The 20,451-nt window shown below is 41.7% G+C and overlaps 1 protein-coding gene and 2 long non-coding RNA genes across 3 annotated transcripts; 2 read left to right on the plus strand and 1 right to left on the minus strand.

Annotated features, from left to right (window-relative positions):
• Positions 1-92: 92 nt before the first annotated feature.
• Positions 93-13,592, minus strand: LOC147700607 (trypsin-like). Its single transcript, XM_086929708.1, has 5 exons — positions 13,425-13,592; positions 6,943-7,102; positions 4,792-5,045; positions 3,659-3,795; positions 93-326 (listed from the first exon to the last, which is right to left on the minus strand). The coding sequence occupies exons 1-5, from the start codon at positions 13,537-13,539 to the stop codon at positions 177-179; spliced, it is 816 nt and encodes a 271-aa protein (XP_086785834.1). The 5' UTR covers positions 13,540-13,592; the 3' UTR covers positions 93-176.
• On the plus strand, positions 95-7,323 carry LOC147700608 (uncharacterized). The gene is made up of 4 exons (XR_015297394.1): positions 95-1,214; positions 1,280-1,897; positions 3,427-5,216; positions 5,260-7,323. It is a non-coding gene; the product is annotated as an uncharacterized LOC147700608 (long non-coding RNA).
• On the plus strand, positions 8,102-13,493 carry LOC147700609 (uncharacterized). Its single transcript, XR_015297393.1, has 3 exons — positions 8,102-9,885; positions 10,667-12,637; positions 13,009-13,493. It is a non-coding gene; the product is annotated as an uncharacterized LOC147700609 (long non-coding RNA).
• Positions 13,593-20,451: the final 6,859 nt, after the last annotated feature.

A 20,451-nucleotide genomic window follows, 5' to 3' on the forward strand; every position in this document is an offset into this window, starting at 1 on the left:
CACTGTGGATTAGAAGTAGAAATCCCAGTCCTCCATTGTCTAATCAGAACAAAATACAAAAAAGCTAATAGTGAAGACAGCAGACACAAAAGTAAGAGTTGATGTGTTTTATTTCAATCTTATGCTTCATTCACAGTATTGATATTTTAAGCAAGATATCTTAGAATCACTTAAATTTAGTTAGCAGCCATGGTCTCTTCAATCCATTGGTTGTAGTTGCAGACCTTGGCATAGACTCCAGGGTAGTTCCTCTGAGCGCAGCCGTATCCCCAGGAGACAACACCCTGGAGCTCGCCGTTGCAGACCACTGGGCCACCGGAGTCACCCTGATGGAGAGAAACAGTTATTACTACACAGTACTGGATATGTTGATGCTTAAAACAAACATATGTTGAACATCAACCTATCATACTAGTCTGTACTACAAATGGAGTAATCAACAATGTAGTTGCAAGTATCCTCACAGAACAGACCCTAATGACCAAGGAAGTTGAATAGCCCAAGGTCCATGCTCTAATGCAATACTCACCTGTACTCGCTGTAAAACTTGGAGATTGTGGAAACTCATAAAATATTCACAAACAATAACACTTCTACTTATGAGACATACTGACTGTGTGCCACAAAGAAGTGGTGCACAGTCTGTGCACCCCTGAAGGCTACCTTTACGATAGAGGGAGGCCTATGGACCCTTTCCAGAAATCTACACGCAGGCAGATGCAGTCATTGGCTGCACCCTCTTGCAGGGGGAACTTTGTCCATCTATGAAAATCAGGCTGTGTAGCCACCTACAAAGTGTATGATGTACTGGCTGCTTCAAACAGCCTCTCCACCATTCACTAATGCACTGCTCAGAGGACAGGCTTGCGGGTTTGTTGCTTCACTGAGGGCAGTGCATTAACTCTAATAGGGTGCACTGACCAGGATGGCTCACAGTGCACCCAGTTAAACGTGTACCACGATGGAGACCAGGACAGTGCGCTGTATACATAACACAGGTCTTGGCCTTCAGTTTTTTGTGTTACTGGTGTTTGGTCATCTCTTGTTTTGTCTTTCTTCTCAAACTGTTTTTTTCAAATTCAATAACACAGTTGGGGAGGATCTTCAGAAGATCATGAAACTGGGATTTAAATAAAACAGGTCCAAAATAATCTGCATCGAATCACTTAGGATCATCTCTTCTTTAATTTAATTTATTCAACGAGTTTTATATAGTGCTGGCAAGACCCAAGGGCATCACAGGACTTTTAATTTAATTTATTCAAAGAGTTTTATATAGTGCTGGCAAGACCCAAGGGCATCACAGGACTTTACAAACATTTGATGTTAAACATTTTCACAGGCAGTGTTGGATAAACATAGGTTACAGAGTAGAGTATTTTTTAAGTCACATTGGTTATAGATTAAAAGTTACAGAATAGAATATTTTTAAAAAGATATCACAGTACTTGGAATACAGGTTGTGAGGTAAGTCATTGGCCAGAATCTGTATCACCCTAGATAGAAAATATATGCACTTTATTCATAGCACCAAAATCAATGTGATTAACCCCACCTATCGTCTCCCCAGCTCACCCTTGCCTGCTAAATTATTAATGAGATGGAAGCTGTTTTAACTGCTACCAGTAGGCGGAGTGCTTGGGTGTCATCCTTAGCATCTGATGACTATTGCCTTTTCTTTGGGCAGCATGACATTTTTGTCCCAGGGAACTGTTTTATCAGTCACCTATTACCACCGCTTGATCCAAATAAAACAATATGTGCCATTGGTTTATAGAGGTATTGGTCAAAAAATATTTCACACATCTACAAAATATGGCAGAGCAAAAAAATATTACTGGATGTATCCAGCTTCGAATTCAATCACACAATATGAATTAGGACTATACATTTCTCAGCCAAACCAGTGCATGCCCAGCAGTATATAAAAATGGTGGCCACAGTGGTTTCCAGTCATCAGTTACCCTTTTTGTTTAGAGTTTCCTCGGCCACCATCTTGGAAAGGGCATGCTCCAAGCCGCCTGTTCTATACATATCCTATGTGCACATTCCAGATTGGAATCAAGAATTTTGCAGCTCAATACATAACAGTGTTGGCCAATAGTGTGGACTGATATATTTCTCCTTTCTTGTAAGTGCTAAATGATATATCTATGGGAAGCTGTAAGCATGGTGGCTTGAAGCTTCATTCATTTATTTAAAAAAAAAGTTTGCTGAAGAGATCCTGTGCTCCATCAAAAACATCCTTAAGGTGTACAGGGCCAAATGTGACTGCCACTTAATGGTTATGATAGTGGTACCACACGCCTTCTCTTCTCCTTTCACCAAAAGTCTTAAGATAGAATTCTCTGGAATGGGAAAAGTAGATGGCGTGGTGGAGCTGCAGACAGTGGGGTATATATATAATTAAATGTTGGAGTGCGGACTGCGCCAAATTTGGCAGTGCCGTGCTCCGACATTTCCAAAACACAGGAATGTGCCACATACAGTTCACCCCTGTGTTTTCCCTAGCACTGGACCTAATATTAGCTGCCTAGCGCCAACGCAGGTATCCTTTCACCATAGTGCAAGGGTGCCTGTGATGCAGGGAATGATTGTTAATGTGCAGGAAGGTGTCGCTTCCTGCCTCTAAACAATCAAAAATGGCGATTTGTTACTTCTATGTGTGCTGCATTCTGCAGCACACATAGAAGTAGCAAAGTGTATTAATTTAATGATTGTTTATGTGCAGAAAGGGACACCTTCCTGCACATAAACAATCATTAATGGCGTGTTGCTCTCTCTATGTGTGCTGCAGAATGCATCAGACACGAAAAGCAAAAACAAGGAGAAATAAAAGTATTTTTCACGTTGCGTAAATTTAACTCCTTCTATTGCATGGCATGATTTTTTGGCACTGCTTCAGGTTCACACATCCTGGTAAACCTCGGGCAATGTCGAAATGCAATTGGTGTTACGGTGGAATGCCCACAGCAACACCCATTGCAAGCTCCTTTCACGCAAAGTGATGCATGTGAACGGGCCCTATCTACAAGGCGACGTTGAGCCACTCAAAGTGGCTTAGCGCCACTTTGTAAATATGAAGAAAGGCACAGCGCCAAAGTGATATTCTAAAAGTGACATTCTGGTGGTGCTATTCCCTAGTAAATATACCCCTCTGTGTTTACCCATAGCCCCGCTCATATCAGGAATTCACAAATCCCTGCAGCCTATAGTACTGTCCATTTTGAGCAGGTAAACCACCTGTAGAGATTTGACGATTATAATTGTGGTGACCTAGGAAGAGTTCTGGAAACTTCACTGATTCTGCCCGTGTTATTTAAAACATACCCACCGCTAGGAACAGGACCCACACACCCCCAATGATAATCAGGTGGTACCTCTTCTATCCCAAAATAAAAATGTACTTACTACTGCCCTTAATAGTTCTGAGGTTGCAAGTCTATTCAGAGAGAAAATAAACTTTTAAATTTACAGTATTTTGGGTACTGGCTGCCTATTGTGGTAGCCCCTTTGCAGGAACACACACAAATCCCCCCAAACATCCCTGGATTTTCAAACACATACAATGAAATGGAGGAGCATCAACATTGGGAGTCAAAACCCCTTTGCAATAGTGTCAAAAAAATTAATATTGCTTTGAAAACAGATGAGTTACCTGGCAAGAGTCTTTGCCTCCCTCCAAGTATCCAACGCAGATCATGTTATCGGTGATTTCACCAGGATATGCATCGCGGCACTGTTTGTCAGTGAGGATGGGAGCATTGACGCACTGGAGGAGATCTGGGTAGTTACCTGCAGAAGATCATGGTGGTAGAGTTATACAAACTGAGGGCATTAAACCTTGCAAGCAATAACCTGTTTGCATTGTTCACCAATGTTAAAGAAACAGCTATTTAGTAATCTGATGCATATGGTTAATTATTGGAAATAATTAGGGCAAATAGTACTCATTCAAAATGTCAGCTGAGCCAGGCTTATGGGAGGTCAAATAATATGAAGCCATGTTTACATATGTGTGGACATTAAACAAGATTGGTGAATGCCAGTGCTTTTTGTGCACAGTGTGCTGCACGATCAAGCCCAGTCTCAGGCAAGTGACAGGAAGAAGTTGCTGAGGGGGATGCAGCTTACTCCATCCACCTTTATAGGAGAGGCTAAGTGCACCGATTCCCCTGTATCCCCCTCCACACCTTCCTCCTCCCCTCTATAGATCCCCCAGTATTCCAGGCCAGCTGCTCAGCTTTGGCTCATACCACTGAATGTGGGTGTGGGGGGAAGGAGAGGGGTCAAGGAGATACCCAAGCTAGAGCTGCTTGAGAGCTACAAAGCTTGACCCCGTTACTGGGGATGCCCAACCCTAAAACCAGGTCTCGGGACAAAAGGTAATTCCTGAAACAGTGGACTCTTTCTTAATATGGGCAAGTGAGTCTGTTGGTATGTGAGGTAATTGGGCTAAAAATGTGGAGCAGGGAACCACTCTGGACAAAACGTGATGTGGGATAAAGAATATGTTCTCTTACATCACAACAAATGCTGTGGTTGTCTGTCTGACCTGTGCCTATCCAGACATCACTCCAGTCACTGGTAGATGGGAAACAAATTAGTAACATTACCGGCTCAGACATACTCCCTTTTCAGGCAGGGAATATTTGTATTTGCTAATTTCAGGTGTAGAATTGCAATGTTGCAAAATATTTTAATGTATATTGTATCTACTAAACAATATCAATTATAATATTATTTCTAAAGAGATACTCTGCACAATAAGGTTAGGTAGGGTGTACTCACTGCCACTGCTGAGGGTGTTGCCCCATCCTGAGATCAGACAGTCGGTTCCAGCTGGTGCGCAGCTGGTGGGCAGCAGGATCGCCTGGACGCGTGCGCTGAAGGTGGCGGGTGAATCAAGCTTGATCAGCATGATGTCATTGTCGATGGTCCTGGAGTTGTACTTTGGATGCTTGATCACTTTGGCGGAATTGATGAACAGTTCACCCCCTTCAATAAGTTCAATGTTGTGTTCCCCCAGTCTGACCTGGATACGTCTGTAAGGGCAAGATTGAAAGTTTATGAATATTTCTTTGATATATCAATTGGATAGCTTTGGAAAACACTCATTAGTCTTTAAAAATGTATGAATAGCTTTGGAGTGTTAGAGATAAAATGTGGGGATGCAATTTTACACCAACCTTAGACTTAGCATTTGCACTTGTCAGGTGGGATACATTTTACTCCTAATTAATGAAAAAACAAATGCAGCCTTTGATAAGATGCCATTAAAGACAATGATTCAGTCTTGGAATTTTATATGACAACCTAAAGCATTCTTGGATTTGTAGTGTTTTCCTGCATCCAATGAACTAATTAGACTAATACACTTGATACCAGTTACATGGATGCATGAAGCCCAGGGCAGGAAAGAGTGTATGTAATGTTATGGAGTGAGACAGACACTCTTCCCATTGACATCAGGAAAGGTTGGTACAAAAAAGGGACAGGCACTGATGTAAGCTACATAATCTGGCCCTTCTATATGCAAGGTTATTAAAAATGAGGAAATCTCTTCCCAGGAAATTTGAAGAGTGTTGCCAAACTAGATATTAGCATTTTCCTAAGGCTTATAGTAAAAAGAATATGCCAGATTGCAGTGGCACACTCCATGGGTGCCAGATTGCCTTGCCACGAAAAATAGAGCATGTTATCAGAACCATCCTCCGACCCCTCCATGCCATTATGACATTCGGACATGTTGCAGATAGTGTAGTCAATACTGCCAAACAGTGTGTGTGTGTATATATGTCAAGGAAAGTGCCCCTGACATGTTTCCTTATGGTCTGTGCAAACATTCAGGATAATGCCCATCTCCCCTGTATTTGCTACATAGTACAACAAGAATTGACAAACAGCTCAGTCTGGCCTTTCACATAGCTTCAGCTACCTCAATAAATTACTAGAGTTCCCTTTCCAGTCAGCAAAAACAATGTGAAGTGTTTAAAAAGACTGCATCCCTGCAGAACTTTATTAGATGCCCCTCTCAAGTCAGGAGACTGTCTAAAAGCTACAACAACCCTTGTTTTTGCCACTGTCCCTCTTGAGTAAGATCCGACTGTTTAAAATGTCCTTCACAATGTTGATGGGGTGCAGCTTCAACATAAAAATGTACAACTCTAATAAAATGTGCTTGTATTAAAAGTACACAGTACATAGTCCTTTATACTTTCTAATCATAGGTCATTATGAGAATTGTTCAGGGAGTCAGTGAGAAGAATAGGATGCAAGAGCCATTAAATCCGGGCACCGACTATGGAGAGACCTAAGGTCACTAAGCTTCAGAAAAGGCCGACCATCGATGATCATGATTCAACATCATTTTTGCATGCCTATGTGAGATAGTGAATTTCCTCACAAAAGGGCTAAATCACATTTTCCTCTCAAATACATCTTTAGAGGGAGAAATGATTTTTGCGGCTCTTGGGCTTGTTTCCCAAAATATCAATTATGCAGCAACACAAGTAAAGTTCACCTCTGAACCTCCTCCTCAATGTAATCTAAATGAGTGTGTATATTGCCATCTAATACTCTAATGGTGGATTGTGGTATAAATGCAGCGAGCATTAATATTAACTATGATGGAGTAATCACATTGTTTTGCATTATTTTAACTTGCCCAATTTGCAAACCAACATAATGACAATGCACTACAAGCAAACAATGGACTCATCATGGGCTTGCAGTGCAGTTTCATTTTTGGTTCAATAGTGTAAAAACTAGACTAAGTGGGGGAATCCAATTGTCTTTTTTTCTGGAAAAGATGTCCACCTGTCTTATCATGTGCTTGAGGGTATCTCATGCTTTTCAGATGTTGTGGACTGGTGACAGCAAAAGCCTTTGAAAAATAAACATCATTTTAACCAAATTTGTTTAAGTGGCCAGATGACTTACGATTTGTAGCAGTGAGCGGCAGAGACCACCCATTCATTGTTAATTACAGACCCACCACAGAAGTGGTAGCCAGAGTTCAGGGACGCCTGGTAGGGGACAGAGTTTTGAGGGCAGGTGTACCCTCCGACGATTTTGTCATCATCGTCCACTGGAAAGGCAACTGGAAACAAAAGCCGTGAGAATGTACAGTTAGTCAATCAAGATAAAGAATCTATGCACACAGACAACCCATTTTATATTCCTAATCCCAAAATATATTTTTTAAATTTTTAGTTCACTTCACTTCAACAGTCTTTATTCGGTATTATACAAAACACCATAAAAGAACAGTTTAATATACTAAAAATACATATATTATTTGACCATACAGCGGGAAAGAAATAATAGCATAAAGAGAAAGTTACCGGGACATTCATTACAATTCATTAAAATTCATTCTAATTTTTAGTTATTTTCACATACTGTTCCACTTGGTTTCCTCTTATGTTCACTGCTTAATACAATACAATTCAATATACAGAAAAAAAGAAACTGTACTATCATAAATGGAAACTCTTACCATTTTGAATACCTATCCCCTCAAATGGAATTTATCTTTGTTATTCCCTCCTGAAAACACAACCAGAGCACCTTCAATGTCAAAGCATCGTTGGCCGGTGTAGTACTGAATGATTGTGGGGAAAATACTAAGCGCGGAGATACCCCTTCGGGGGTCTATTCAGGCGCTATAGAAGAATATAAAATAAATAAAATAAATAAATACAATAGTATCATAACCGAGTTATTAAATGCCAAGATATAGTGACAGTAAGGATATACTGGTAATTACATCTATTTGTACCTTGAAGATTTACATATTTTCAAGGTACATAAATATTGATTACAGAAAAGTAAATCTATGCGTAGCTGTATATAGGAACCTTGGTATTAGTTTGATAGTCAATATTTTGGCTACAGTTGCTCTGAACATAGACTGTTATCTGCTGTTCTTAGAAACATAGGGCATCTTTTTTCAAACAGCTTTTAGCAACAAATTACTAGTGTAAACCTGCATGTTCCATAAAAGGCCTTTTGCTATAAATCAAGGGGACCGCTAGGTACATTTTAGATTTAAATATCCATCCTTCAACTTGCAAGTAAATCCAAGTATGCAACTACATGCATTGCTCTGTGGGAGATATTGATCTTGCACAACCATACGAGGTTCCACAGGCAGAATTTAAGTATCTTATATGGTGATGGCATCTTCCCAGCCTCAAGCATGGCCTCTTGCAGCTACTATGGTCACTCTGGAAGAAGTTCCATCTATGTCATGTTGGAGTAGCAGCTCATTACAGAGATGATGGTGAAGGCCTGAGAACTAGTGCCGCATCAGGGACATTGCAATCTGGTGTCCTGGCTAGTTGAGGGATTCTAAGATTTAAGTCTCAGCCTCTGTAATTATTGCCAATGGATATGATATATGTATTTGGTTTCTGTGTCATTCACTTGCTTGGACCACTCCTCACCAGGACCTCTGTTCCTTCTTGTTCCTATCCCCACCAAATAAAGGATGTTTTAATGTGGGAGCACCCCATGTAGATCCACCTGTGGTCCTGCCTCATCCTTCCAGGTCATTCATCTACTCTTCTGAGAACCTAGCGTAGCTGAGACCTCTTCACTGAATTATCAACTTGTAATCTGTGCACTCTGAATGTCCTAAGGACTGCAGGGCAGATACCTACTGCCAGAGCGAATGTAGGATAGTGGAGGCCTCACAGTTAGGAGAGAGTCCGATGGGTTTCTTGTGTGTGACTAAGTCAGCTGCAGATTGCCGGGTTTGGATGAGCTGGGGCAGACCTCGGACCTCAAGCATCAACTCCCTTTCTGAACCATGTTAAATATCTGTAGTTGATTGGAGTTGATTATCAATGTGTTGCTTATTTTGGCAAGTAGTAATGGACATGGCTTCTAGGTCTTGGCCTGGCACTGTCAGTTGGATCGGCTGTTTGCAGCAATGTCAAAATTAAGTCACGAGTCCTGCAGACAGGGTAGAGGGAGGTGAGCAAACATATCAACAGGGAGAGTCCAGCCAAAACTGGGCCATCAGGCTTGGTCTAAAGGAAGTGCATGACTTCAGACCTTCGGAATATTTGTCATATAAATCATGCAAAGAACATCGTGGATCACATGGTTTGGGACTGACCCCACAGTTCTCTAGTTTCAAACTGTGCAATCTAGCTACTAGATGAGTATCTCTTTCTCTCATCTCTTTTACATCAAAAGTCACTGCTTTGTTGTTAATTCTTGGTACATAAGGTTAGGATTTTTCTGCTGGCAGATGCCACATGAAAGCTCTGTTCATTTTGTTCTCTGGGTTCAAGATGACCACACGATGAGGCAGAGTCAGGCATCTGGCTTGGGCTTTCAGTAGCTCACCCAGCTCTAAGACAGGGCCTGGGATTGCAGAGTAACCTACAAAGATGTGTGTGATGTGTCAGCCGGGTCGAGGGTATGGACCTCACTGGGTCCTTGACATCACCCACTCCACATCAATGGGATACCTTCATTACTCGTGTTGGGTCCCACCATATCTCAGATGCGGCTGTAATTCGCAAAATTTGCAATGATCCTAAATTCATGTCTTTTACCGGCAAAAAAACAATGCTTGAATTTCCAACTGTGGAAATCCTTGAAATATTCCATAAAAGCATTGCAGTCCCTGTTTTGATTAAACTTTAACATCATATTGCACTCCTTAAGAGTTTTTGTTTTGTTTCATATGGTATGTAGTTTTTTAATGCAACATGGACATTTATGTCAACTGACTTGGCTTTAGGTATCTGGGTCTGTTTTGGTTGTCGATAAGTTTTCATGATGGGACATGAGTAAGAGCTTTGGAGAGGAATCTGAAGGCAGAGTGAAATTCTCAAAGTGCCTGTCAGTTTGCCATAAAGGTGTTCAGTCTTCTTGTATAAAACACACTACATAGAAGAGGGTCCAAGGGCTAGTTTAAAGACTCACTACTAGATACGCGCCCCTAACACAGTCATGAATTACAAAAGAAGTATCTAGGAGTCAAAAAAAGAGAACTATAATCACAAACAGACCTTGACATGACAAAAAACAAGTATTGTGAATTAGATCATTCGGTAACACCACGTGATTCAATGTAACACAGTGCACGTGATTACTCTACTGGGAAACACAGACCCAAGGATAGGTGAGAATTTTCCCATCAGTTGTCGATCTGTTCCGCCACTTTTACATCATATGGGTTCTCCTTACCCAGGATCTAGTGCGATCACAGTCACAAGAGTGTCGAAGGACTGTGAGAGCCAGAAGACCCTTTGTTAATGTCTAGTGGGTGGTGTCAGACTAGGACTCTACTCAGTCTTACCCAATTTTATTCCATCACTAATCACATATTTGCACTGCTTTTTTTTCAGTTGTCCTATTACACTGACACCACCCACTAGACATTAACAAAGGGTCTTCTGGCTCTCAGAGTCCTTCTACACTCTTGTGACTGTGATCGCACTAGCTCTTGGGTAAGGTGAACCCATATGATGTAAAAGTGGCGGAACAGATCGACAACTTATGGGAAAATTCTCACCTATCCTTGGGTCTGTGTTTCCCAGTAGAGTAATCACGTGCACTGTGTTACATTGAATCACGTGGTGTTACCGAATGATCTAATTCACAATACTTGTTGTTTGTCATGTCAAGGTCTGTTTGTGTTCAGTCTTCTTGAACATGCATTCCTCTGCCTTTCTACAGAACACTCTTAGCAATGGTCACATAAATAATGAACTGAGTGAAGGAGTAACAAAGCAGTGAAAATATTGATAGCACCACAGGAACATAAAATGCAGTGCCGAAAACTGATTTGGTGGAATGTATGTGGGGGGGATGATGACGTGAGGGGATGAACAAATCCTGGAGTAGAAGAGAGTGGCACAGGGGTGGGAAGTGGATAATGAACTTAAAACCTAATCCGGACAAGACCAAACTCATTCTGATAGGGGGCACTCATAACCCATGGAGCTCACACTTGGATCAGTAATCTCCTCCTGTTTGCCTCAACTAAGAAAGATTAGGAAGATCAGCAGACTACTCACTAGGGAAGTATTGGTGCAGGTTGTCCTAGCCATGGTTGTATCACATATTGCCAATTCCTTATACTTCGGCATACCAATATATCTTATTAAAAGACTGCAATTGTTGCAGAATCAGGCGGCTAGACTGATCATCCAGCAGCCCAGATGGCAACACGTCTCCCCTCTTATGAGGAAACTACATTGGCACCCCATCCCACAATGATGTGCATTTAAAGTTGACTGCCTTATCTTCAATTCCTTGCCGGCACAAGCCCAAAATGTATTTGTTCAAAAGTATATACCCTATCACAACCTGCACTCAGCACACATGAATCTCTTGGTCACACCCTCCTACAAACTGAAGGAACTAGGTGGATGCGGATTTGCAGTGCTGGCTCCTTGATTCTGGAACTCACTTCCTCTTGACATCGGAGCCTGCACAGACCTTCTGAGATTTAGTAGGTTTCTCAAGACTTGGGTATTTACCCAAGCTTATAACTAAATCTCAAGCATACAAATAAACCAAAAGGGCTCCGGCAAATCCTAGAAACAGCGCCAAGAAACCAATCGGTGTGTGTGCGCTCTATAAGAAATTTTAACATAACATAACATAACAAATGATGATATGTGAGTTATGGAGCTAGAAGATTATATAAAGATGGAGGACAAAAAGGAAGCAAGTGTCTAATAGAGTGAGAGACTCAGAAGAAAGAGGAATGAAGGCGAACAAAGTGAATGAGTCACTCTCAAGACCACTTCCCTTTCTACAGATCTTAGCAATGTTTAAATCTGTCTCACATTTACAGAATTGAAACAGTTTCAGTTCTTATTATTCACAACAAAGTCGTTTTTTTACTCATTTATGTGATACTGTTAACAAACACTGCCAAAACCAAAGGTCTGTCTTGTTTTTTAGGAGTATGCCTGTTGTATTATTTTATGGATGCACTAACATACAACTAACAGAGAAGCATCCAAATACTGACCTAGTTTCCATGTTTTAGGCTACATCCTAAAGTTCAATGGGACCAGCTTCTTGAAAAGATTTTCCAGTTACAAGTCTTGCCCACGCCCCTTGTAGAGACCCCCCACCTTTGTAATCCCTCTTAAAGCACTGGCTGCCTGGGATCAAGACCACAGTGATCCAATCAGTGCACAGTGTTGGAGAGTTATGCCACTCTTAGGCCTTACGTGTGGTGCTTGGTTATATGTCAGTACAACGCGGGCTATTTCCACACGTGACATTACAACGCTGTTTTTACAACGCAAGTCGTTACAAAGACTTGCGGTGTTTGTGCTGGATAGTGGAATAGTTACATTTTCTATTCCAACTCCAGCCCACGTTACAGTAGGGAAGGTGTTGGAATAGAAAATTAAACTATTCCCTATCCAACATCGCCCTCCAGCGCAAGTCGTTGTAATGGCTTGCGTTGTAATAGCAGGAAGTAATAGCAGCGCCTGGTAATGCCCGCGTTGTAAAGGCTGCTCACCGTGGTGCTTGCACACCTGGGACACAGTGCTTCACCAATTGAAGTTGGCTCTTAAATTATGGGCACTACAGAATTAGTGTTCCTCAATCTGAATCCCCTCGTGAATGTGAGAAGCATCAAATATATGTAAATTGATACTTGTATAGCTCAATACTCACCTGCAAGGGTCTCAAGGCGCTTGTACGAATACCGCTGTGGAACCCATCCTGGCTTTTCCTGTGAGGCGTCCACTCCTGGGCACCCCCAAGGTGGAGGCCAGGCATCCTTAGCGTTATGGGGGCTGTTGTGGAGATTAAGCAAGCTATTGCCCAGAGTTGCAGAGTGGGACTCCATGACTGGAATAGGCACCGAGGCGAGAATTATCAGGTCTGTGGAATTTTTTGAGCCCAAGACCCGCCGAGGCGGGGAATTGAACCCTGGTCCCGGGCTAGACCTCTGCATCAGGGTCTGCCGCTCTAATCATTGAGCCACACTTCTCCACTATATATAGGATATAGGAACTTGCATTGCTGACGGCATTCTGTACCTATTCTGTGTGGGTGGGAAGCTTGTAAACACATTTTTCTGTTCTCTACCCTACACTGCTCTGAGAAGGAGCTGTACTAGAGTGGACAATATAGTCCAGACTCCCGCACACAGGTCTTACACGAGCTAACCTTACTTTTCCAGGGAACTGAAAACAAATACCCCTAACCTGTCCATTATCACCGCACAGCAGCTCCAGCCTTCTAAATCCTTAGTAGGGAACACCTCTTTGCTTGATGGAGAATCTCAGACTGAAACCTCCTATCATTACTTAATACGGTATTCTTCTGCAAGTAGTATGATATTAGAGTGAATAGTCATCTTGAAAGAAAGGTGACAAATTTAATTGTTTCATGAAATAATAAAATTGAATAGTTAGTTAACTCACCAGCTGCTCCCAGGAAGGCGAATAGCAGGAAAAGATGCATGATTGCTGGGAGTCTACTGAACAGGGGATGGAAATGCCTGAAGAAGGCTGGAGTATTTATACCAGTGAAATACATTAATGCTAGTCATTCAAGGTCTTCTGCATCTGCTCACTTTCCCAGGAGATAATTATTTAGTTTGTGCAACTTGGGTAATTTGTCATGTTAGTGCTTGGCAGACCTTGCTGCAAGGGAATCTAAGAGCTAGTTGATATGCAAAGTGGGCTAGATTAAAGGTAGGTACATGGAAACAGGATTAACTTTTAGATATAGTGTGACCTCTGGTACATAAAGAACATTTTGTGAAAATGCAATTCTGCTCAAGGATGCTTTACAAATATCACAAACCTGGCAATTTTACAAATGTATAAAGTTGGCAACATTTGTAAAGCTTTGACCATGAGATTAGATTTTCACAAATAAACAGTTTGAGGACATGCTCCCTACAAATAGCTTTCTTTTGTTCTGCTTGCTATGTTCTGGGCTATTGCCTTTTCCACAAAGACACAAAAACACTTTCAGCCAGATTCATGAAGGTGAATAGCACTAGCAAAGGGCCAGATTCTCAGAATCTGGCCCTTTGCAAGCGCAATTTTTGCATTTGGAATTCATCATCCCAAATGCAAAAATCAGTAATAGCGAAATCGCAAATTTGCGAGGAATTACATTTAAGGAATCTCTATTTGAGATTCCTTAAATGGAATTCATCATCCATTTTCAAATTGCGAATTCGCTATTTTGGGCCGCTATTTACCGTGACGTCAAACCTCATGGTAAATAGCGAAAACTTAGAAAAATGCTTTTAAAAGCATTTTTCTAAGTTGCATATTGCACACACACATGTTCTTTGGACATGTGTGTGCGCAACACCTGTTTAAATTTGCATTTAAGGGGTGCTACAGGGTGTCCTTTGGACACCTCTGGCACCCTTTCAATCGCTATCTTATTTGCGATTAGCTAATTGCTAATCGCAAATAAGGAATACTCCCCATTCATTCCTATGGGCCTTTTGGCCCGTAGGAATGAATGGGGAGTTATTCCTTATTTGCGATTAGCAATTTTCTAATCGCAAATAAGGAATATGTAGGAATCGCATTTTATTTTGCGATTCCTACATGAATCCCGTTTTGCGAGCCTGTAATAGCGATTCCTTATGAATCGCTATTACAGACTCACAAAACGGCTCTTTGATGAATCAGGCTGCTAAATTACAAATTATTGGAGGGCTTGATTTCTATGTACACCTTGTTCTATGGCCATCATCTGAAAGTACTTTGTGATCTTGTATCATTTTTAACCAGGCTATGGTAGGAAATGTCCAAAAATGACAATTATCTAATCGCCTTGTTAACTAAATGAAAAAGGAAATATGAAGAGGGTTTTAGTGGATTGGAAACGGGATGTCATTCACAACAGCTGACTAGGGCTGGATGAGTATGAAAGAATGGCAGGCACTTGATACATGTAGATAGAAACAGGACAAGTAGTTCTATTACTTTTGTTGTCTATGGGGTGTTTTAGCTATTAAGATTGTGCATAGGTTAAGTTCAAAATAAACAAATATTGTCTTCCCTTAAAAAAGAAAATCAGTTTTTTTATTTTTATTACTACTGGATCGTTAAATATAATAAAAAAGCAAAATAGTACTTGTGTTAACAATCATATCCAGATCTTAGATTTTCAGGAACTGGTGTTGACCATTCAACCATTTGTAATCACTAGTTTAAGCAATCCCAAAGAAAGGAATCTTTGAAAATATCAGAGAATGAGAGTGATTGATTGCAAACAATTTGCTAAATTATATAAAGAAAGACTGTAAAAATAATGAAAAGTTAAAGAAGGGATTGATTTATTGTAAATCCTGGTATCAGGAATACATCAGGGTAAAGAAGTGGGAAGCCATCATATAGCATGAAGGCAGTTACTAGTGATGTCCAAGAGTAACAAAAGGAATTGTGTAGGTTGGTTTCATCTAATTCTCTTGGAAACAAGACAAAACTTTACAAGAATAAGGGAGCTTCACTTGGGAAAGGTTTAGTAGAATACTTCGATAAATGATGCTAGGGTCAATCCTTTAGACCTTATCAAAATTAACCAGCAATCAGAAATCAAAGAAGGTCCAGGGCCCAGGCTTACATCATTACATCAAATATGTACATTTGGAGCTCTGTACATCTATAACTGATGAATACAGTTATATCAAAAGGATTTATTCCTCCATCATGCAAATCTGCCTTTATATTACAATCATAAAACAAAAGCTGAAGGAGTGGCCATGCAAGTTATAGGTGTCTTCACTCCTGCATGCAGATGGCAAAATCTTTGGAAAATTAACAGGGTTAAGGAAAGATATTGCTACCTTAAAGTAGTATTTTTTTACTCTACTTGATCTTTGCAAAGTATTCAAAATTAAGAAAGGTACACTATTTAGTACTTCCATTCATCTAAAATGCTCCTGCAACCTGGGTAATAAGGAAATATAGTGTTCAGCTCTGAGCAAGCTAAGGATGTCTTCTGGTTTAATCAGGAGACTACAGTAATACTATTCAGCTATTGTAGCATTATTTATTTTCTGTTCCTAACTCCCCAGTTTTACATGGCAGTAGTAAACCAAAAGAATAGGCATCAGGCCATCCACTCCAAATTGGGCAGGCAGTCTAATGCTATATCTCCAATGGGCACCACATCGCAGTACTCTTATATTAAGTTTTCCGATGGCATCACAATGGTAAACAGACAATCTGTCTGACTCAAAAAAGAGCTTTGAGACAGAGTCCCCTCTACAAATCAGGTCATAACACTAGTATACTTAACTTATGAAGCTAGACAAATAATATTTCTCTTAACCACAGCTGCAATGTGAGGGATCATGGTATTCACTAATCTCTGCACCTTCCTAACATCTTAAGTAAGCCACTCTTTAGGTAAGTAAGAGCCACAGTACTCCATTTCCATTCCTAGTGAATGAAACACAGATGACCAGTTACACATGGAGGCTGCAGCAAATGGGGGCTTAGAGGTGAGATTTTCCTTTATAGGTTGGTGTCGGTAACTGAGCTGGCCAAAGGCAGGGTTTGGAGAATTCAAGAACACATTATAAGCAAAGGAAAAAGATCATCGAGGGCTTTTTATGTAATTAAAGGACCAGACAATAGCTTTCTACTGGGAAGAATAGAACAATGCGGATGGAACCTGGGGATTTTAGTTCACTTATTACTTCAATTATTACTTGCCTTATTATATAATTTAAAAAGCCCTAGTTGTGCCACACCCATGAGACACAGTTGCCGCCAGTACTATCTTGAACGTCTAGAACTGGTAATGTACCTGGGCATGTGGTGCTAGCCTATGGTATACAACCTTTACAACAAAACTTTTACAACGCACTACCATTACAACGCAGTCATTACAACGCAAACAATTACAACGCATTGCGCTGGGGGGCGCTCTAGGATAGGGAATAAGTTTAATTTACTATCCAACACCTTCCCTAGTGTCCACGGGGACTGGAGTTGGAATAGTAAATTAAACTTTTCACTATCCAGCACCCCAAAGCGCTATGCATTGTAAAGGCATGCGTTGTAAAAACCGCGTTGTAAAGGCATGCGTGGTAAAAGTATGCATTGTAACGTCATACATCCCTAGCCTATTGCTGACCCCGTGGATAGAGGGGTCATGGGGAACTCATATTTGATTGCTTAGAGAGCACAAGCGCTTGCCAACGAAGAAAGCTTGGTCATCCAGTAGTCAAACGTAAACTGAAATCTATGCCTGCCTTCCCCAAAGAACATCTGATATAGGTCTAGAAAGTATTGAAGATTATTGACACAGAAAGAGCTTGGGGTCCTGAAAGTAAACCTGGGGGGCAAATGGACCTAACAGTTTCCTGTGGGCCTGACCTCGAGTTGGGGGTGCCCCCAGGCATTAAAATAGTGCCTGAAGAATTGGCCTTGAAACTTTGGAAACCTTTTAAAAAGAAAAATTATAACAAACCTTTTCCTGTAAAGTTTAGAAATTCTACTGCATATGAGCAGAACTTAACATATCCACTTTTCAAAAACAACGTCATCAAGTTAAATGGACTTGTTGCTGCCTATTAATTATTTTTTCCTGGCATGTTTGGTGTAATGTTTGATCACTAAATCGTAATGTCTTCATTTTTTAGTTTTCATTGAACTAATTACTGCTCTGTACAAAAGGAGAGAATGGATTTGGATGAGTGTCAGGAAGAAATGGCGCTCAGCGGGTACCTGATACGTAGGTATTAGTAGATAGAGTTGGTCCGGTGCAAACAGGCCAGGGGAACAAACCCAGCAAAAAACAGCCCCTGCTAAGATAAAGAGACGTATCCCCTACCAAACAAATGCAACAACTGTCCTGTGCACACGTATACCTTAAAATCGGTTCTCAAGTGAGAACCGAAAGTACTTGGTAAGCGTCCAATATATGATTTCAGAGTTCATCATTATAGAGTATATATATTTAATGGTTCAGTGTTGATCAGTACATACAAGAGCAAATAGCCGATACGTGTTTCGTCACACCGTGTTGGAGTTGTGACTCTTCAGGGCTGTGTGTGGTAATAAGGCATCTAGTGTATTCAAAGGCGCGCCAGCATTGGACGGGCCAGCGTCTGTCAGCGACAAAGGAATTGCCAGGTCGGCGAGCCGTTTGTGATGAAAGGGCACGTCTCAGGACGGGTCTGTCCTAAACAGCGTGCTGTCGGAGTAAGTTGCTTACACAGGTGTGTGCAAGCGGCATGTCTCATCATCCGGGTAGTGGATAGCGCCACAAACCCAACACTGTGTGACGAAATAAGTGTTAGCTATTTGCTCTTGTATGTACTGATCAACACTGAACCAATAAATATATATACTCTATATTGATGGACTCTGAAATCATATATTGAACGCTTACCAAGTACTTTGGGTTCTCACTTGAGAACCGATTTTAAGGTATACGTGTGCACAGGACACTCGTTGTAATTACTTCTCTGTAGCAGACATAAATTGCACATTACAGGTTCATCATGTTCTTCTTCTTGTTCTGCTTGCTGTTTTAGATTGTGGTGGTACCACTTGTGGAAAGTATTGCTAGGCTCAGAAAACACCCTTACCCCAACCTTTGGTCGACTAAGCTCCTGCTCCCCCGCCCTGACAGACCTCTCCGCACCTCAAATACCTACTCCGCCCCTGATCCCTCTGCCCTGTGCAATGACTATCTTAACACTCAAGCAGATTTGCAATGTCCCCACCCACACTAAAGGAGCTACTCTAGACACCATCATCGCAAAGCCTGATCTAACATCCTTATCCAACATCATCCCCATTGATTGGTCTGACCATCATCTTATCCTGTTCAGTATCTCCCTCCCAGTGCCATCCTCCACCAAGCAAAACACTAAGACTACAACTGTGTCCAGAAATCTTAGGCAAATCTCCCCTGGAGTGTTAGAGCAGGAGCTCCAATCCCATCTCGGTCGCACCGCCCCTTCCTCCAATGCAAATGAACTCACCGAGCACTTTAATAAAACTATCTCAGTGGTTTAAGACAAGCTCGCCCCCTTAACCCCTTCCACACTCATGACGAGCTGGGCTCGTCATGGTGTAGCCTCCTAGCACGCTGATGACGAGCCCAGCTCGTCATGTTACATGGGTTTTTTAAAAACTCAGCATATGAGCAGAATAACAATAGCGCGCATGAGGTTAAAAATGAAAACGCAATGAAATTTCCCCTCTAAACAATGGTTCGCCCTTGACCTTAATAAAGAAAGGCACTCCCGGAGACTGGCTGAAAGAACTTGGAGACAACGCCCTTCCCCTTCCCATCTTGCTCTCCTTAGAAATGCCAGAACGTCCTACAAGCCTCTTTCTTTCGTCTCTAACTCTCCTGTGCCAAAAATCGACCCAGGGAACTGTTCAACATTATTAGAAATCAAATCTCCCCTGCAATGTCTTACCCGGTGGCCTCCATTATTAAATGCGAAGAAATCGCAAACTTTTTCAGCAAAAAATTCACCAAAATCTATCGCGCTTCCCTCAACCCTCTACCCCCACCCACCCCACAACTCCCCTAAATTCCCATCCTCTATCCTCCTCTCCCTACAAACTCACCTCGGATTCCTCCACTCCCTCCCATAGCTTATCCCTCCAGATCCTCTCCCCATTATCCCACCACCTAAAAATAATGCCTCATGGCACAATTTCCTCCCCGTCGCTGAACAAGAAGTCTTCAGCATCCTAACTAAACTCAAACCATCTTTCCACACTAAAGACCCTCTCACGTCCACATTCATCCCAGATCTCAAACTAAGCAGGGGCGGAAAATCCTTTACGCTCGCGGATTTTGCGGATTTTCGGTAAATTCGCAATCCGCGCGATTCGCGAATTTCCCGCAAAATCCGCAAATCCGCGCGCTGCGGATTTCTTGCTTTTGTTCGCACTGCTCGCGGCCCGCGGCGCGGGCAGCAACAATCTCGCACTCGCGAAATTACAAAAATTACAATTGGGGAGGGGTGAAGGAAGGAAGTGGCCCAGTCTCCAACTTCCTGGTCCTGTCCAGCAAGCTCCTCCCATTGGGGTGGGGTGAAGGAAGTGCCCCAGTCTCCAACTTCCTGTTCCTGTTTCCTAGCCACTTTGGATTTAATCTTGCCTGGGAAGGATTACTTTTTGTGGATGCTGCTGGATATTTGGATTTGAGGCCTTTTGCATTACTTTTGGATTCGAAATTTGATTTCACAAGTAAGTTGATAAGTTGATGTTGTTTGTGGTGATTTTTGTATGTGTTTTTCGACTTTTGGGGTGGTGTTGGGGGCTGGCTATGTTGGTGGGGGGCCATTTGGATTACTTTTGGATTCGAAATTTGATTTCAGAAGTAAGTTGATAAGTTGATGTTGTTTGTGGTGATTTTTTGGGTGTGTTTTTCGACTTTTGGGGTGGTGTTGGGGGCTGGCTATGTTGGTGGTGGGGCCATTTTGAGGCATGGTCCTGC

This window comes from Lissotriton vulgaris, chromosome 7 (genome assembly GCF_964263255.1).
Source record: "Lissotriton vulgaris chromosome 7, aLisVul1.2, whole genome shotgun sequence".
NCBI classification, from domain to species: domain Eukaryota; kingdom Metazoa; phylum Chordata; class Amphibia; order Caudata; family Salamandridae; genus Lissotriton; species Lissotriton vulgaris.